The following is a 21,049-nucleotide window of genomic DNA, read 5'->3' on the forward strand; positions in this document are numbered from 1 at the left end:
GGATGCTCTGGGGACTATTATGGGTGGTTTGGGGCTCTTGGTGATTCACTGGGGCTCAAATAATTTCGAGGTATTTGCAGTTTTAATCTTTTGGTGGGCTTAGGGTTTATGCTAGTTTATAATATGCAGACAAGGCTCTCCAAATGCACAATTAAAGGGAGATCAGCGGTTGGATTTTACAATGCTCTAAGCACGCATACATTTGAAACACTTTAGCAATTATCATAGGTCATTTGATATTCCAGGTGTTCAATAAGTTATGTTTGTGGTCTACTTTGCAGGGATCTCAAAAACGAAACCTCAGCACGCCAGAGAACCCCCAGTCCAAGAGGATCTCGTTGATTTCCAAGAGCCCACACCTGCTGTTCTCTCCCTCTAGCTTCTCGCCCAGGTACGCAGCATATTGAAAATTATAGCCCATGTTGCAGGGCAATTTCTTGGTTTCTTTGTTTAATCATGAACCTGTGGCAAATTTAAGCATCACCCATTTTAAACCACATTGCAGTGGGTTGGGTTGTGATGCCCTGCTGAATCTTCTACATTTGCGTCCAATTCCAGCTAGTGTTGAGGTTGCTGGGCTTTTCCAGCAGTTGATGCCTTGAAGCATGAGCGTACCGGCCTGTTTCCAAGCCTGCAACATCTGAAGTCAAATGATTCAGTTGTGTGTCCTGCAAACACTGTACTGGTGCTTGATGTTCTGCAAATATGTTCTCGCTCTGTCCTGTCATTTTCATTTGAAATCCATCTCCCGCTTGTTCTGCATTCTTTGGATAATATGCCTCTTAGACTAACCAGTTTATTCAGTTCTGGTCTTCTAGCTTTTCATAAATTCGTTTTTAGAAGCCGTATATTTAGCTTACTGGTGCAACGAATTGACCTCTAGAGACTTTGCTTTGTTGCGTTCTGTAGACCGTATAAAAGTACTATATGCAGCATCTATGTCTAAAATTACTTGAATTTGCACTCGAAGAGGCTCAAAGTCACACCTACAAAAGGGTAAAGGGAGCGAACCTGTGCACAGACTGTCTGGGGACCTGAAGTAAATCATAGGATTTTGAAAAAGGGCAGTGTATGTGTTGGGAGAAATCCAGACAAGGGCACGAGAGATGGTGCAAGCAGAAGACCCTGGAGCAGTGCTGAAACACTGTTGGGTACACAGCATATCACAAGCTGCTATACTGGTACTGAGACTGTGGGCGAGATGCTGTGAAACAGCAGCTGGTGGACTAGTTCTGAGATGCATGCAGAGGTGCTGCAATGCGCAGGCTGCTGGTAAAGAGGGAACCGTTTTGAGACTTAAGACTGTTGTGCCACCGGACAGCAAAAGTCCCAGGAAGTGGACCAGTTTGATCACTGGTGGGTGATCCAAAACACTTAGGTGCTCAAGTGAAGGCACAAAGCGTTCCAAAAATAAGTGACTTTAGCACAGAATTCTTTGAGTTGCAATACAATCCCAAAGCTTTCCATGCATTTGGTGGTGGGGTAAAACATCGAGAACTGGCCATAACTTGGAAACTTAGAACATAAAATTCCAACACATCTATCCAAACCTCTGACTCAAAACTGGTTAAATGGTTATTGCTAGTATGGCAAATAAAATAAGCCCAAATGGCATAGCATAACTGAATTGTGTACAAGTTCATCATACTGAGGAATTATCTACAATGTATTAGTTCTTATTTGTTTCCGAAATACTCTTTGCAAGTTCTCACCATACTGGGGAAATCCTTGCTTAACCATCTAGTATATTTATATTTCTTGCAGAATTGCTTGGTCTGCTGCCGCCAAATATCCAGGCCTCTCCTCTCTGAATCCACTTGCAGGACTTGTTTTTTTTCCTCTTTTAAAAAAACCTGTGCAAGCAAGAAATGTTTGGTAGCTTTTGAGGGTTGATGTGCTCCAGTAATTATGGCTATTGGTCAATGCAGCCTATTTTACTCTAATTTATAGTGAGTATTTTTCCCGGCTGGGTTTCATAACCTGAAGCTTTGCATTTTGCTGGTTAGGTTAATTAAATTATAGGTAACTATCAGTCTAACATTTATCATCTTCTGGTACTGTGCAAATTCATTTTGTAATGCTGAATAGTGTTGACAATGGGGAGTTTTACGTGGAATGTCTTTAGTAATGACTCTGCCTATAATTGGTAGTTGTGCTTCTTCAAAGTTGCACCTGTGATTTAGTAAAGAGGTCAGTGCTCTCTTAGGAATGTTGGACCGACCCAATGAAAGTTGTGAGAATTAGAATTGATGTAGAAGACTACTTTAAGTTAGTTCAATGCCTTCTCCCTAAGATCTTAATATTTCAAAAGGTCAGGGACTGCTTGGACTCCGATCAGGAAGGTAAACATGGGGGTGTTTGTTTACTGACTGGGGAGGGTTGCTGATCGTGGGGAGACAACGAAGTAAAATGTGAAATCTGTTATGTGCACACGGAAAGCACCCAATGTCTGTGTGCTAGTTAGATTCTAAATATGTTCGAGCACACAGGATCTGTGTTGCAATTTAGGAACTGCATGTGCTGTAATCCTGCTCAGTTTCTTGCTAACAAGCTCTGCCCTGGAGTGGGCTGCCTATGGAGGGTGGCGGATGAGATGTAGAGTTTGCTGGGTCTGGCAAGATTTGGGCGTGACCTGTGACTACAACTCTAGTATGGTGGTGGTTCAACTTGGCAGGAGTTGGACATGATGGTACATTAGACCCCTCTGCATATATGAAGAGTTGTAGGGCAGTGCTATAGACTAATAATTTGTATAAGGAGCAAAGTTTATTTAAAGTCTATAAAATGACAGATCTTTTTAGATCTCAAAATGAAGTCTGTATTTTTGTTGCTTCGTTAGTCTGCTCCTCTAAATTTGAAAGATACTTTAAACCCATGCCCTTCCCTCCCCTCTTTGCCCCATTGCCATCTCCCTTTTCCCTCTGTCAGCCAGCCCCTCCTCGCTCCCTCTCCTATTTCTTTCTCTGCTCATCCCTTCTCCTTTTCTGTGAGTTCACCTGCCTCCTCTCTCAACACTACCCTTCATGCCCCCCCCTCTCTCAGCATCACTTCATCCTTTCACATCTTCTCTTTTGGCCTCGGGTCATTCCTTGCCATATCCTTCCTCAGCCCCATCTGTTCCTGTTCCATCTCTTGGCTGACCTCTCCTCTTTTTGCCCCAATTAACCCTCCTTACGCCCATCTCCCTTTCCTTTCTTGGCCTACCCTCTTTTCCTTGCTCAGCCTCGCCCTCCTTTACCCTTCCTCGCCTGCCACTGTCCCATACCACCTCCTCTCCCCATCCGTCTCCCTCTCCTCAAACCTGTGCCCCTTTATTCTTTCTTGGCTCCCCGTTTCTTGGCCCTACCCCTTCTCGGCCCTACCCTCCCTCTCATTTCACAGCCTCGCCTCACCCTCCCTCCCTCATTTCGCAGCCTCGCCCACCCTACCTCCCTCCCTCTCATTTCGCAGCCTCGCCCACCCTCCCTCTCATTTCGCAGCCTCGCCCACCCTCCCTCCCTCTCATTTCGCAGCCTCGCCCACCCTCCCTCCCATTTCGCAGCCTCGCCCACCCTCCCTCCCTCTCATTGCGCCGCCTCGCCCACCCTCCCTCTCATTGCGCCGCCTCGCCCACCCTTCCTCCCTCTCATTGCGCCGCCTCGCCCACCCTCCCTCCCTCTCATTTCCCAGCCTCGCCCACCCTCCCTCCCTCTCATTTCCCAGCCTCGCCCACCCTCCCTCCCTCCCTCTCATTTCGCAGCCTCGCCCACCCTCCCTCCCTCCCATTTCACAGCCTCGCCCTCCCTCCCTCCCTCTCATTTCACAGCCTCTCCCTCCCCTCTCTTTTTGCAGGCTCGCCCTCCCTACCCTCTTTTTGCAGGCTCGCCCTCCCTACCCTCTTTTTGCAGGCTCGCCCTCCCTCCCCTCTCTTTTTGCAGGCTCGCCCTCCCTCCCCTCTCTTTTTGCAGGCTCGCCCACCCTCCCCTCCCTCCCCTCTCATTTTGCAGGCTCGCCCACCCTCCCCTCCCTCCCTCTGTTTTTGCAACCTCGCCCACCCTCCCCCGCTCATTTCGCAGCCTTGCCCACCGTCCTTCCCTTTAATTTGGCAGCCCCTCCCAGCCTCCTGATTTTTGCAGCATCCCTCTGATTTTGCAGCTGTGCCTCCCACCTCCCCATGTTTCAGCCCCACCCTCTCTCCCATTTCGCAGCTCCACCCACACTCCGTTCCTCTTTTCGTAGACAAATCCCCCTCACCCACTTCACGTGTAGCCTCATCTCACCCCTGCCCGTCTCTTGTGGTTGAATTCCAGGTCCTCTCCTCTCTTAGTGTCTTGTCACATTTCCTTATCGGATACCTCCCCTCTCCTCACTTGCCCCTACTTCACACCCTCTCCTGTCCATCCTTCTTGCCTTTTTAACTTTCTAACCCCACCACTGTTATGATCTATGCACCCAAGTGGATATATTGCCAGTGTGCAGGGCATACAGTCCTATTTATCTTCTGCTCCCACCACAGCAGGTCTGGAGTTGCTTGTGCTGCATGCAGCTTGGTCATGCCATTGTTTACCCACATGTGTACTTAGTGTGCGCAGAGCTAAAGGCCGCCTCTCCACTGTCTGCAATATGAATTCTTGCTTGACCGACCCAATAAATCTATCAAGTCGGAATGTAGGCTAATATGGGACCCCACGATATGACAATTCGGCTTTTATGTAGCAGAGAGCCAGTTAACACATCAAATAAGTTGCATGTCAAACATTTGTGCTGCATTTTATGTTTTGTCTACAGCATTGCAAAGGCTCTATCAGAGATAGCTGAGGTAAGTTGGTGACTACTTTGGGAGTGCATTGACCAGTACCACTTGGGTGAATCGCAGGGTTTATAACTTCCTTAGAAGACTTAAGTGAGTTAGGCCGAAAGCTTGTAAAGAGCATGGTAGTCACCGGCTCTCAAACCCTGAAGCCCCTTCTGTCATTGATTTTCCTCCCTACTCTTGCAGTGCTACTCCCTCTCAGAAGTATGGCACACGGGGCAGTCGTGGAGAAGTGGTCACATCATTTGGAGCGGTACATGGAATCTCATGGAGTGGGACCGGTGGCCGAAGTGCCCAAGTGAAGATGGTCATCCCTGATGAGGAACCCCTCACAAAAAGCTATAAGTTCATGTTCCAGAAGCTTCTAGACATACGAGAAGGTAATGATTATAGACGGAAAATCGTCAAAGTTGTCTAAAGAGAACATTCTAGTATACTCCTGACGTGCTTGGGACTTGATCTGTAGATAACAGGACTTTGCTTGTCTTTCTCTTTCTTCCTGGTTTTCTGAGAGTTAAGGAATGGAAGACCAGGACATTGGTCCTGTTACAGATTGCCTAGTCTCTGCAGTAGAACTTGTCAAATACAGGTGGTCTGTGGTGGAAAGGGTTTTTGTGATTATCCATGCGTCACGTTTTATTGAATGTCACAAACCGGGTGAGCTCAGTTCACCCAGCGAGCCAAATGGGGAGGCAGTGCATCCAAGAAATCTGGTTATAGATGAGTTTGTTAGTAGGCTCTGCTGAACTATGCTAGGGGTCTGGTTTGCAAGTTAATTTTTGTTGTGCGAGTCTTCTATAGTTCAAATAATACAATCTACTAAATGGCTTTGTAAATTGCACCGTGCGTTTTTACAAGTCGCCATTAGGAATGGGTTTCAACGACTACCTGCGATGTCATCCTGAGCCTCAATGGTCTACACGTTCAAGCTTTCAGATTTTTTTCCTTCATCGGTTTGATTCTCTAGGCTTAGGCTGTTGTAAAGAAGAGAAATAGACTGAAATAGACTCTTATTGGTAAGTGGAATTTTAATTTCCAGGTCTCAAATTCACTTTCAGTGATTGAGTACTATAATAACTTGTCATTTTATATAGCGCTTTTATCCAAAGCGTGAACATTTATATATACAATTACTCCTTTTATCGACCTCAGAAGGATGAAGGGCTGAGTCAACCTTGCTGGGATTTGGACCTGCAGATCTCGCACAGATTGCACTTGTTACAGGGAAAGCCTTACAATTGCGTATTCTATGAAACCAGAGGGCATGGAGGTCAACCAACATGATTCAAACCATAGACCCTCAAGCCCAGATCGAAGGATTAATTCAGTTGGAGGTATCTTGAGTCCCGATTCCAACTTGAAATAAACTGGGGTGATATACAGGACTCTCAATCTCAATGTGTTCTCCTGTACTAAATTTCACAGTGAAACCTAGGCCCCCATCCCCGCCTCAATACAGGATTCGCGAGTCTGGGTGGTCCCTCCTGTACCATTCTGCATTATAGAACCTAGGCCTCCGCCCCACAACGCAAAACTCGCATCTGGGTGTGTTCTCTTGTACCAAACTATACCTAGGTGTACTCCCCTGTGTCTGAACTGCATGGTGAAACCTGAAACTCTCTGCCTCTGCACACGAGAGCCAACTCTAGGTGTTCCCACCCTTGGCTTATATTGTTAAACCTGCTACACTGTGAGGCGGAAGCCTCCCCCCGCTGTCCGGGTGTTCTCGTCCATGTGTACAACTGCTGTCTAGATGTTCAATTACTGCCTGACACCGAGAGGCCTGGACCTTCCTCCTGATATCTAGGTGTCTTAAAATTGGGCGTTAATTACCACCTACCTCTCCCAACTAAACCTCCCTTGTCAACCAGGTGTCCCTAACCTGATACTTGATCACCGCCTGCCTTCTGCGAGGCCTAAAAACCTCTCCCGATAGCTAGGTGTCCCAATCTTGACCACTGCCTGCATTTGCAGAACCTGGTCCCACCTGCTGCTGTGCAAGGATCAGAAATCGAGCTTGTTTTGCTTACGCCAAAACCTACATCCCCTCGGACATCGGATATCCTACACCCAAGAGTACAACTCATTGTAAACCACCTGCAAAACCTAGGCTCTCCACCTCTTGCTTCCCAGACGTCTGGATATTATCAGTACCTGCCGTAATGGATCCGAAGACCCCGACATTCCTGAACGCCCAGTAACCACCAAAACCAGTAACTCCTACCATAATTCCCACGCTAATTTACTGCACCCATAACCAGCTCCGTCACCCTCCCATGTAGAACAGGACAGCCCTACCATTGTAAGAGGAACACACCTACCCAACCGACTGAACAAAGACACACACTCAAACTTCCAGATGCAACAACCGAAGCGGATTAAAATCAACACCAACTTGGCACAAGGAACAGTTGTACAACTGCCCCTATAAACCCAACACCCAGACCAACTCCCTCTCCAAGGACCCAAAATGCCCCGACGCAGAATTTTATGCCAACAAAGAGAAAAGGAATGCGGTACAAATATGGATGCACAAGCTCAACCACCCCCAACAGAAGACTCCTTCAATACAGAACACACCCCGCCAAACAATACCATTGACAGAACAAACATTGTAAGAGAAAAATCCTTATACCTTACACCATACCTCGCACAACCCAAAGAACCTAGATACCTCAACGACACCGACATTTCCAGACGGATAAAAAAAAAACCCTAACGGAACAATAGAAGAGTGGACCCAAGAAGAGAATGGGATGACGCTAACCCCTTACTCCTTACATCACGCGAACAGAAGGGCACTATTGATACCCACATCAAATGACAAGAGATGAGGAAGCAATAGAAGTGAGCAACCCAATTATCAATCTCTCAAACCGATTCAACGACCAAGCCGCCGTCACATAACCTCAGGAGTCAACATAAAATCACGCCAACTGATAGTCTACAAATCAAAACCGGAAACAACCAAATCTCACCTAAAAGATCCACTGCAATCTAACGCAAGGTCGATGTCCAAAAATGCCACCAAAATCTACGACCTCCTAAGTGACTGAGCCATCGACATCCTTTTCGTAATCGAAACATGGCTAGATGAAAACTACAAGATCACCCTCCATAACTGCCTGCCCGACACCTTTAAGTGCATCCAAGCAAACTGGAAAACCAAAAGAGGTGGTGGACTGGCAATCATCCACAAGAACACTTGTAAATCAAAGCGGAAGACCCATTAAACATCAATAAATGCAAATCCCTAATCAACAAATCCCAGAACAAACCTTAAATTCATACTGGTATACAGACCACCAACGTATGATGCGGGATTCGTAGACCCCTTCATAGAAGCAATCACCAACCTAGCTATTGAGCATAACCACCTCATTATCCTCGGAGACTTCAACATCTGGTTCGAGGAAGAAACCACAACCTCACAAAAAACTCTGACCAGCCAACTAACAATGGAACTACATTTGGTCAAAGGAGCAACCCACACAGCAGGACATACACTAGACGCAATCTTTGCCAAAAGAAAACTAATTGCTACAGCGCCACCGATTCAGATCCTCTGGAGCAACAACCTCATCATCCCCTTCGTACTCACACTGCCCTCGCCAATAACCAGGAAAAGCTACCAATCATCATGAAAAGAAACTGGTGAACCATAAAAAACTCCAACTTTACAGAACTACTGGAGATCACCAAACCTCAAGCAAAAACTGTGGATGAAGCTGACCTAGACCCTAACATAGATATACTTCACAACTGGATCACCACAACAATTGACAAGATTGCCAAATTCAGTTCAACCCATCCCGCAAAAGAGCAACAGCAAAATGGTTCACCCCACTACTAGGCGCTATTGAAGGAAAAAACGAAAACTAGAATGGAGGATCAATAAAGACTGCGGAAAACAATTCAAAATTCAACAACATACCTACAAAAGGGAAATATTACGACAACAGAATCCTCAAGGCACCAAACGCCCAAAAAGAAATATATTTAAAATCATAAAAGTAATTTTAAAAAAACCACCCAGCTGCAACAACTCTCCTATACCATCGAAGAAACTATGCAGCGATGTTGCAGACCACTTCAAAAATAAAGTCATGACCATACAAAACGGACCATGCAATCACAACCCTGAAGACACCCATCGATGCAAGCAACACCGGAACAAACTCCAAAACTTCACGCACATATCAGTGGAAATGTTCGTCAAACTGATAAATCAAAGCAACAAATCTGGCTCCCCTGTGGATCCCTGCCCCCAGCCCCTGACATCTACAAATCAATTCTCTCACAAGGAATACCAATGGAATATTACAGGAAGGTCCTCAACCAATCGATCGCAACAGGGAGAGTGCCACAATCAATCATACATCAAACCACTCCTCAAGGATACAGCAGGAAACGTAGAGGACCTCTCCAATTGCAGACCCATCCACAACATCTCCTACCCAGCTAAACACCTAGAAACTCATATATATATATATATATATATATATCAACCCTTGAATTCATAGAAGAACACCGCCTATTAAACCAGGCACAAGTAGGCTTCAGGCCGATGAGGGGAACAAACAGCACTTCTCTCAATCTGGGATGATCTAAAGGCAAATGCAGACTCACAGCACTGCTCTGATACTTTTAGACCTGATTTATTTATTTTTATATATTTATAACGCGCCGAAGCTCGCACCCATCAGTCCACGACACTGACCCGTGGCCAGAATGATTCACAGGACAACAAAAAAAGAACGACGGCTGTCGGATTATGAATTAGTATGGCATAGTTCAGAGGTTATCTAAAGAGTGGTTTTGAGTTGTTTCCTGAAAGTTTGATGATTTTTTTTTCCAAGTCTGAGATGATGAGGTAGCTCATTCCAGTTGGATATGGCTTTGGTAGAGAACGCTCTGCCTAAGCCTATAGCTTTTGGTTTTTAAGAGGGCCTGGCATTCTGTGGCATTCGACACAGTTAACCACGCCATCCTCATCATGAGACTTGAAGAATTCAGACTCATGACAATGCCTTACTATGGATCAAATCCTTCCTAACAAACATAACGGAAACAATATGGATGAAACCTTTCAAATCAAGCCCAGGAAAATCGTCATGCAGAGTCCCACACGGATCATCCCTCCCACTGCTGCTATTCAACATCTACATGTCCCAACTAATTAAAATCATTGAAAAACATGGCCTCACCTGTTGCGCTGACGATGCACAAATAGTGTATAAAATACAAGACTCACAAGAAGACAACTCAACACTAGAGAACAGCCTTCATGAAATATATTCAACTCAATGAACTTAAACTACCTCAAACTCAACTCAAACAAACAAATAATTATCACAGAAAACGGAGAAGACAAACCTCTACATCCCATGGCCAACAGAACTTGGTGAAACCCTAGCCCCATCATCGATTGCAAAAAAAAAAAAAACTGGGAGTCCTGATGGACAATGAACTCACTCTAGAGCCACAAGTTAACACCCTAATGCTGCTTTCTCCTGCAAGCGTCTAAAAGGATCCTACCATTTACCAACAACGCTCTCATATCCAGATTAGAATATACCAATAGCTTATATCTAGGCATGCCTGAACGACTCCTAAATAAACTCCAAAGCATACAAAATGCGGTGTCCAGACTGATCCTTAAACTACCTCGAAGAGAACACACCACACCAGTGCTGAAAACGCTACACTGGCTACCCATCAAACAGCGGATCAAGTTAAAATCAATGTGCATACGCACAGAGCAATCCACGACCAAGGCGCAGAGGTCCTTAGAAGAAAAATAAACATACATCACACTACAAGGCCACTCCGATCCAGTAGCGACATCGGTTTGGAAACGAAATCCTACATCAAAAGAGAACTTGGAGGATCCTCTTTCTCTCACCTCTCACCTTGCACCAAAAACCTGGAATGAACTACCAAAAGAACATACGGAACACAAGAGATCACTTACAATTCAGGAAACTCTAAAATCCTGTCTCTTCACCCCATCACTAGAAAGAATGCCCATAGGGGCATTCACAGCGGAACTAGGCTCAGAGGGGAACCTATTCCCCCCTATTCACTAAGCCTTCGACCCTTAATAGAAAGGATCTACTGATCTACAACATATACACTTATCAATTTGTTAGGCAGAATCCTGTGCAGTTCCCTTGGGGAACACTGCAAAAAGATTAAGACTACAGGAGTAAGCAGTAAATCCAATTGGTAGCAGTCCGCACCACCCAGATTTACCTGGTAGCTGTGGCCGAGCAGTCCGACTTCTCTCAAGAAGAGTAGGGCAGTATGCAGAGTATACACAATAGGGCCAAAACACAGTAGAGCAAACACACACTGACCAGAGCTTTGTATAAAAAGTATATAATTATTTATTTAAAACACACTTTATGGCATATACTAGCACTCTCAATCAAAAGCAAGTTAGAACACAGTCATGTAAAGTATACACACCTCCCTCAATAGTTATCAGACAAGTCGGGGTTAAAACACTACTATTTGTTAGAACATGTGAGCGCTTAACCAAGATGGCACTTTGATAATGTAGTTACAGGGAGAGAAAAAGACAGAGCATAAGAATAAAACAGTTCCCAACACTTAAGAGTGCAGAGCAAGGGGAGAAAGGCAGGTTATACTGTAGAGCCAAAGTTCATAGGCCAGGCCCACTTTAAATGGAGCAAAGCGAAATGTGCCCAGGATCACACGGTTTAAAGTGCACTGAAAGTCTTTGCAGAGTGTTCAACAGAGGTTGGGGTGATTCAAAAGATATCGTTAGAAGGCCTGGAGCCAACCCAGTTTAGAAGCCAAGGATTTAAGGGTCACTTTAGCAATCTGTAGAAAGGAAGGCTAGGCAGGACACAGTACCTTAATGAGAAAGGAAGCTCCAGCGGGGGCAATTGTTCCTGGCAGTTGTTGAAGTTCATGGTTCCGACCAGGGGAAGAGAAGATCTCGTCGAGGAGGGAATGTGGAGTCATTGCACTGCACAGGGATGAAACCAGCCGCGGAGTTCCCGATTTAAAAGGTGCAGTCCTTTTATCCGCGGTCAAAAGGGGTGAGCTTGGCGATCCGGCCGCCGGGGTGCTTGGCACAGGCAATTCGACCAAGAGACGTCTTTGGAAGGCGAAAAGGGCGAACTGGTTGATCCCACCAGCTATGGGGAAGAAGACTCGTCCAACAGAATATCTTCTCTTGTCGGGGAAAGTGGTGAGGTAGTTGCAGTAGGGCTTCACCGGTGGTGTCGTCGTTGCAGATGGCTCAGCTTCTTCCCTCTTCGGATTCTTAGGTCCTGTGGCGACTTCTGAAGTTCCAGTCCCAAAGGCCCTGCTTTTATGCAGGAAAAACCCCCATTCATCAGCCTAGCTGTCAATTGCACTGGGCCAATCAGAGTAGAGTGCGACTTGGCTTGCTAAGGCAACGCAGTCCAGGGTGCCAATTCCCTTCCCCCCCCCCCCTCCACTCTTCCTGTGGAACCCAGACAGAGTGGCACCATTTGGAGGGCTTCTGTGGAGAAGTCCGCCAAAATATTTGAACAAAGGGCTCGACCTTGTTCAGTTACAGAGACGGACACAAACGCCATTTTAGAATCGAGTTCTGGCAAAAAGACCCAACCGGTGATTTACCCAACTGGGAGACAGTAGTCAGTCCTAGGGTATGGAGTCTGTTTGGGGGTCACTGTGACACCCCTGTGGTACTGCACTGAGGGTGCTGTGTACCACACATACAGAAAAACAGATGATACCCTATGGAGTAAAAAGAGACCCCATAGCCCATAAGCACTAAACAAGTCAGACATACCTCAAATCATGTCTGAGTGGGAGTAAAAGTCTCACTCTTAGCAGGAGAAAAAAAACAAACCCCAAAAATCCAGCAAAGCTGCTGGGGGACTCACTACGTTTGGGAAATTAGCCTTATAAGAGAATACTCCCTAACACAATTGAAGATAGACTACCTACAATCGTACCAAGAACATACACTGATCAATCGGGAAGGAAGGCAAGGTATGACCTAGCACTAACACCTTGGCTCGCATTGTAATCACAGGCAGCAATGCCCCACTGACAGTAAATGGATAGGAAGGAGCGGGGATGATAATATAACACCACTGCCTAAGTAGGGATATTGCTTGCCCACCAAGGTCTACTAAGCTCAATAACATAGCGAGGGACCAGCCTCGCCAATGCCCTAGAAACTAGACAGTTGGGAAAGGGAAGAAAGAGAATATACCTACCCAATGGACCACCGACAGTAAATATATGGGAAGGAACATGGGAATGACAATATAACACCACTATCGAACTAGGGGATAATGCTCGCCGATCCGGGTGTACTAGGCTCAAATAATTTAGCTGGGAACGAGCCACACCATTGCCCTAGAAACTAGACAGTCAGGAAAGAAAGGAAGAATATACCTACCCAGTATGACAACGGATACATAAAACAAACTACAAGAATGAAGAGACCTATAACCCACTAACCAAAACCTCAAATGTCTGAATACTTCACTCTCTCAAAAACCCACACAACCACTTCTCTCACAGCAAACCGCACACACTTCACCACAACAATCAACACATAGATTGCAACAACAGAACACGAGGAGTCGCTTTAATCCTATATTCACATCCAAGCACAGCGCACTGTGAAAAACGAACTGAAGCTGCCAACAGGACACCACCTGTCACTTTCCTATGCCCTCTTCACCCACTAATCCAACCCCATCTCTTTGTTTACAGATCCACCTGAGTGCCTGGAGACCAATTCCGTTGGTGATCGTGCACTATATAAATACCTTTAACATTAACAAATAGTTCTGCGCTTGTGATGCAGCCAGTTGCTAAGTCTATGGTTATTGATTCTGTACTGACGCCATGTTTTAACCATATAGACATAGAAACCACAAGGCTACCATAGGTACTTCCAGAGTGCCCTGTTTTGTCCTTGGGTGAGCGTACTCTCGCACCGGCCCCCCACTACATCCAAATTATAGGGTCCTTCATAACCTTGGATCAGCTGTGGATATTTGCTTTGTTGCACTGTAGTGGTTTCATTTTTACTGCATTACAATTTACTGAATGAGGTCAGTTTAAACTGGGTGAGCATCTACCAGACATCTCAAACATGCCTGTGTACCCACGAAAATAGAAGTAAAGCTGGCCTCCACTGAAGGAGAGGCTGGCTACCTGATCCCTTGTTTGTTTTTGGACTGCACTATTGGACTCGATAGGCGCAGTAGCTGAGTGACCAAGATGACGCTGACAACTTCTTGCAGGAATTAGAAAAACAGGTTTGTTGCTCCCGGCTATCTTGCTTGTAGTTTGTGAAATGATTATTTCTGACACCTTGGTTAGTATGAATTAATTCGTTTATTGTTCGTTGTTTTTCTGGGTGATTATTTCCTTTAAATACATATCCATTGCCCATGTGTGGGCAAGGAAGCTTTGTGTCCCTAGGGTGGGCTGGGAGGCTTACCTCTATGTTCCGTCTGGCGTCCTAGGCGGTGCTCCGCTGCTTATGCACACCGCGCTGGGTGCCGCCATTAAGAGCGGTTCGTTTCCTGTTGACTCACGTCAGTCTCGGGTCGCGCATGCGCAGGATATAGTGTCTTAGCGCTAATCCCGGCGCATGCGTGTCTTGGTAGGCGACTTGCGCATGCGCCGCGGATCAGTGAAAGACACTCACCGGATGAACGCTTGTGAATTGGAAAGGGGATGGGTGGTCCTAGCCAATGGCTGCGAGGTAAAAGGGATCTAAGGGGAACCTGACTTAATGATGCAGTTATGTGTTATGTAGTCCGCGGGGATCAAGGGAGTACGAAGGTTGAGTCCAATTATGGGTTAGTTCATGAGGTGATATGAGTCAGTGAGACATGGGTGCGTGAATGTGGCATCACTTGCATTGTGCCCATAATAGGGTCAATTAAAAATAAATATAAAAGGTGTGTGTGATATGGTCTCTTGTTGGGCCATGTTATACCCAAACCTGAGGTCACGAATCCCTGTGGGGGTTGAGGAGGAGTAGGAGGAGAGGTAAAAAAAGGTAGAAAAATATAGAAAATTGTAGAAATAATAGAAGAAAGGGGAAGAGGAAGTTTACAGGAAGACATTTAAATCATGGTCTTTATTAAGGCCATTTGTCACACATCTGAAATGACAAATTAAACGTGCTTCCTCTTGTCTTAGTTTTCGGATTCTGTCTCCTCCTCTTGGGCCCAGTCGGACCGTCTTGAGTCCGATGAACCTTATATCACTCTTGTTTTCCATTTGGTGGTTCATCTGCCAGTAACAGTTTGGGGTCTTGTGAATGTATGCTGTTCATATGCTCTCTAATCCTGAAGCGTGTCTCACGGATGGTGCTGCCTATGTATATTTTATTGCAAACACAGATAATTGCATATATTACCAATTTGCTTCTACAATTAATGTGCTCAGTGATGTTGAAGATTGGGCAGCCTGAGAATTTGGCACATTTGGTCTGTGTTGCATGCTTGCACATTGAGCATGTCCCGCATTTCGTGAAACCAATTGGTGTCATTTTGCTGAGCCAGTCCTGTGCCACGATATGTTTGTCTGCAAGAAAGGAGGGGCTCAGTAGGGTCCTTAGGGTTGGTGCTCTGCTGTATGACATGCTGGGATATGTTTTTAGTTGCGGCTTGATATGTTCGTCCATGAGGAGAAGTCCCCAATGTTTACTCAAAATTTTTTGTAATGCATAACTGTCTTTGTTGTATCTCGTTACGAATCTTATTGTTGGATTGTCATCATGTCTTCTGGGTTTGGGGTAAAGCAATGTTGATCTCTCTGTTTGGCAGGCTTGTTTTCTTGCTTCTGCCAGGTTCACATGGGAATAGCCCCGACTACTGAATCTCTGATCCAGCAGGTTGCATTCTTCTATGAATGATTTATCTGTGTTGCAGTTCCTTCTTGCCCGAATGTATTCTCCTTTCGGAATGTTGCGAATGACACTTTTTCTGTGGCAACTTGTTGCATGCAGGGTGGAATTTACTTCAGTTGGTTTCCGGTAAGTACTGGTAATGATTTTGTTCTCTTTTATTTCAATCTTGAGGTCGAGGAAGTCAATTTGAACATTGCTGATGTGGCTGGTTAGTTCTATACCAAAGTCATTGGTATTGAGATAGCCCATATATTCATTCAGTTCATCTTTAGTTCCCTTCCAAATTAAGATAATATCATCTATGAATCTGGCCCAATTGACAATGAGCCTGGTGAATTTGTCTTTTCATTGCATGTTTGAGTTCATAGGAGTGCATGAAGCAGTTTGCTAGTGCAGGAGCATAGCTGGCTCCCATTGCGATCCCTTTGGTCTGCTTGAAATATTCTCCATTAAATATGAATATATTGTTCTTGAGAGAGAAGTTAACGAAGGCTTTGGTCATTTCCACTTGGTCTAGGTGTGAGGCTGATTCATGTTATGACCGTTGGTCATAAAAATACCGAGCTACCTGAGAGACACTATGCATACCTTGGAGATCCTTGCCAAAATCAAATGGGAACCGCATTTCCTAATGGCTACGCTAGATGTCAAAGCCCTGTACACATCAATAGACCATGAATTAGCCATAAACAGCATGGGGTTTCTACTCAAACATGAATCGGCCTCACACCTAGACCACTGATCACTGATCCGCGGCGCATGCGCAAGTCGCCTACCAAGACACGCATGCGCCGGGATTAGCGCTAAGACACTATACCCTGCGCATGCGCGACCCGAGACTGACGTGAGTCAACAGGAAACGAACAGCTCTTAATGGCGGCACCCAGCGCGGTGTGCAGAAGCAGCGGAGCACCGCCTAGGACGCCAGACGGAACATAGAGGTAAGCCTCCCAGCCCACCCTAGGGACACAAAGCTTCCTTGCCCACACATGGGCAATGGATATGTATTTAAAGGAAAAAATCACCCAGAAAAACAACGAACAATAAACGAATTAATTCATACTAACCAAGGTGTCAGAAATAATCATTTCACAAACTACAAGCAAGATAGCCGGGAGCAACAAACCTGTTTTTCTAATTTACCAAACTGGGGCTTAGGCTAAACCCCAAAACCGCTCCTGTGATCTTGCCTAAAATCGTAATCACAACATAATTGGAGCTTAGCACTGGCAGGTTCCATTCCTAGAGCCTAAAACTTCTTGCAGGAATCTGTGCTGCTTAAGTTTGATCCTTCCACCTGAAGGAAAAGCTCTGCAGCATTCCGACCAGCGGAACCAGGCTTCAGGCTACTCCTCCTTTTCATCAAGCAGAATTAGTTGGATCTTTTCATGTGCAGCCCTTGCATGGTTCCCCTGAAGCTCCTGCGCCGAGATCTGTGTTGAGCCCCTGCTGCACTGAGTGGGACCGGATGAAGATTTTTCTGGTGCCTAAAAGGTCTCCCCCACCCCCACCTCAAGACGATTCCGATACCTCTTAACCAGTTTCTTTCCTATGAGGAATCATTCCTTGCCCTACCTCCTGCGATCTGAGCCGAAGCTGACCAGTCCTCTTGCTTCTGCTGCTGTCTGGATCCACTGATTTCAGGTGCTTATCTGCCAGGGGTTAGTGATAGGGGGGGGGTCTTTCAACCTAGTTTCTATCTATTGTCCTGCCCTGATGCCAGAGGGGCTGCCTACAGTCTTTGTTGCTCTGGAGCTCTTGGTGCATATGTAAACGACACTAGATTAGAATTCTGCATCTGAGTCCCTGAGACACAACACACAGTAGCTGCCTGAACAAGTTCTTGGTGGGTATCTTCTTTCTCTTAAGTACTTCTTTTTCAGACCATACACCATTACTGAGACACTGATACTACCTCCACCGAAGTACAGCTCCCCTAATTCCCCAATCGTCATAACATGCCTACCAAATCCTACCCAACAAAACCCTCTCCCAGGGTCCCAACCTGCAAATTAGTGTTTCCCCACTACCCTCCCCACTTTCTGACCAGCCCTGGCAGCCCCCAATGTTAGGGGAGTTTTCCTAAAGTCCTACTGGTAGTATGACTTTAGTAAGCTAACCCAGTGGTTTGTAGATCTCCAACTCTTAGTATCAGTCTGTACTAACTCAGGACCTAGGCAGAGTGGCAGAGCAGTCGGGCTTATAATCAGAGGAAGATGTGAGCTGTAGGTGAGTACACTGAACCTTAGACATGTATTTGTATTTATTTATATTGCGCACCTAACCCAGAGGTAGCAAGGCGCAGAGGCATCAAGAGGATTGCAAAGCTTGGTTACATACAGAGGAATGAGGTCCAACTGTGGTTGCAGTGCTGGACGCGTCAAAAAGAAACCATGCACGCCAAAGAGGCATAAGTTACAGCGATAAACAATATAAGCAATATTATATACAAGATGCCGGTTGTCTCATGAAAGGTATCTATGCCGAACAGTTGACAGCCTAAATGTGCATATTTACAAACCTAGTGGTGTGGGACATCGGGGGAGCAAGAGAGCAAGCGGTCGTGAGCCTTGAGCCAATGCATGGTCTTAGATCTGAATTGGAGGTAGGGAAGGTCCTCCCTGCAAGTAGGTGGAAGGGAGTTCCAGAATTGTGCTGCTTTTACCGGGAAGCTATTCCCTCCACCCAGAAACTTACACTTATAATGTATATAAAATTTATATATGTATACACACCAGAATCACTTTAAATACTTTAGACGTTTACACTAGAACACTTCAAAATACTTGAATACACTTCAAAAGCGTAATTTCACTTTGTGTTTGTTCGTGGTTACATTTGTAGCAACGTTAGAAAGGAAAGAGACCATGTTATCATATTAGTGGTTATTACGCACACCTGCGGATTCTAATAGTTCATACAGTAATACATTTTATTCTCCACACATAAAGTCACTTAAAAGGGAGGAAAATGGTTAGTGTAACATTGGCCTGGTTGAAGGCTCTGGAGATGGTTTCTTCGCCCAGTAAGTCTTTTAAGGCCCAAAACGCAACCCAAGCTGAAGGCATTTCGACAAAGTCTTTACAAGCAGCAGAATACAAAGAGTTCCTGAGGATTTCTTCCAGTCTCTAGTGTTTTAGAAACAGCAAGTTAACAACTAACAAAGGATAACTGTTGAAGGACTCGAAGGGACACAAGCGGCGGCTTGAGTCAGAGGTGAGAGTGGGTGACACTGGACACCTCTAGGTGCACTCCAACGCTCTGGAGCGACTTCTTGGAATCTGGTACACAATACCTTTTTTTTTTTTCCCCCACAGAACCTTAGGTTAGAAGACAATGTTTGTGGTGGATGCTCCATGATGTTGCAGCTCTGGATCCAACCTACCGATTCCTTGTTCTGATGACTGAAGGCAGGACAATGGATGGGGTCTCTCGGCAGCAGTCTCGAGGGAGGACATGGGGCATGACTTTCAGCAACATCTTAGTTCACTCTGCGATTTTGGCACCTTTTCTGCAGCACCAAGAAAGGACACGGATTGTCCGGTCAATGTTCGCACTCTGAGGGGGTTTGGGTGAGATGGATCAGATCTCTGGAGTGTCCTTACCGGTTCAGCAAAGATTTGGACGGATTCGGCCTTTCCACAACAATGCACTAAAAATGGGCAGCAGGTCTCCTGGTATTGGGGTTCTGCAGCTCTGGAAACTCCTAGGACCTCGGGAGATGGCTCTATTCGAAGTTAGTCTTGGAACTGGTTGTTCCCATGAGCCAAAGGGAAGGAGACAACCTCTTTGGAGCTCCTGTCACACAGAAAGCAGGGTCAGGACAGCAGTGATCGCTTTAGTGTTGCAAAGGGTCTGCAGGCGTCTCTGGTCGTCTTCGGCTACTTCACCTTCTACTGGTCCACTTGCTTTTCACTCCAGAAGCCTCACCTTTTTATACAGTTCCAGCACACTCCCCAGCAATCTCTCAGCATTTTACAGAAAGCACTGGTTTCCCTCTGAACTCTGGCCCAGCCTCCTGCATGTCCAGCTGCCCTTGCACTGCCTCCAGACTCCCTCAGCACTTATGGTCTGTATGTGCATCCCTACAGTCCCTTCTCACTACACTTGAGAGCCACTCACTGGCTGCACTTATTGAGTTACCTGCGTTTCTCCCCTCCCCTCAGCACTTCTCCCCTTGCACTTCCCTGCACTTGCATGATCTGAATGACACAAGGCCTTGTAAAATTGTTGTTTTGTCCTCCCTTTGGTCCCCCCTCCTTGTCTTGTCACGCCCTGAAACACTTGGTACAGGCGCGTTTATAAAAGCGATATATCAATCAGGACAGCCAGACCCCCTTTGGAAGCTGGTCCTATTTAGGCACTCTGGCAGACAAAGGACGGGGGGGGGGTGGAACACTCCTCACCCCCACTCCCTCCCACTGCCTGCACGCCCAGACACTGGAGACTAGACGTGGACACCCAAGGGTTCCCACCAAAACACACACACCCAAGAGTAGTAGAAGGCTAACAAAGAAAAACCACGCTAGTAACGGTAAAAAAAAGAAGGGAGGTACTTGGGTGCGCCTATTGTGTAGTACCGAGGCTATGGACATAGCCTGCAGTATAAAAACTACACAATAGTTGGTAGAACATGCCCAATGCCACCAGCCATAAGCCGTAACTGCAGTAGTAAAAACACAGATGCCTTTAAGAGCTATACAGTTGACAAACTCCATAGTACAGATAGACTACAAAGAATAGAGTTCCAAAAGACAGAGCCCACAAGAATGAATGAGTGGGGAAAGGCTCTAGTCATTCAGGGTTGAAAGGAAAAAGGCCCAGACGTCCAGCAAAAAGTGCTGGGTGTCTCACTAGGAGAGGGGATGAATCTAGCCCCTCGCTCCTGGTGTTTCCCCCATTTACTGGTATAGTAAAGCGCTCCAGCGCTCTTCCCTGGTGCTCGAGTCCCTTCCTTGTTTCTCCCCGCCTCCGTCCCACCATAGCCCCTGATTGGCTGCCTGACATCCACACTCCAGCTGGGACCTAGTCCCACTGCGAGCCGCCTCTGCGCGCCACTTTTGCTCCAGGCTGCGCACAGGTGAGGCCCCCCATCTAGCCCCTCGCTCTTGGTGTTTCCCCATATACTTATACCTCCCAAATTGCCGCCCTCCCGTGTTTCCCTCTCCTAAACCAGCCTTTCAGCCCGCCCCTCTCCCTGATTGGTACCCCACCTAGGTCATAACTGACTCTCCCAGGGCAGCCCTCCTGCCCGTGCAGCCCTGCGGCTAAGTGCCCTAAGGCCAAGGGCAGCTCCAACAGAGGCGGCTCCAACAGAGGCGGCTCCAACAGAGGCGGCTCCAACAGAG

At 46.3% G+C, this 21,049-nt stretch overlaps 1 protein-coding gene across 2 annotated transcripts in view; it reads left to right on the forward strand.

Moving 5' to 3' along the window:
* Positions 1-21,049, forward strand: part of POLA2 (DNA polymerase alpha 2, accessory subunit) — a 910,834-nt gene that overhangs the window by 196,321 nt on the left and 693,464 nt on the right. For both annotated transcript variants that reach the window (XM_069644973.1, XM_069644974.1), the window contains 2 exons: positions 282-391; positions 4,979-5,172. In XM_069644973.1, the coding sequence (XP_069501074.1) occupies positions 282-391; positions 4,979-5,172 (304 nt within the window). The remainder of the gene's footprint in view (positions 1-281; positions 392-4,978; positions 5,173-21,049) is intronic.

Source organism: Ambystoma mexicanum, chromosome 2p, assembly GCF_040938575.1.
Source record: "Ambystoma mexicanum isolate Mex_15411 chromosome 2p, UKY_AmexF1_1, whole genome shotgun sequence".
Lineage (NCBI taxonomy): Eukaryota > Metazoa > Chordata > Amphibia > Caudata > Ambystomatidae > Ambystoma > Ambystoma mexicanum.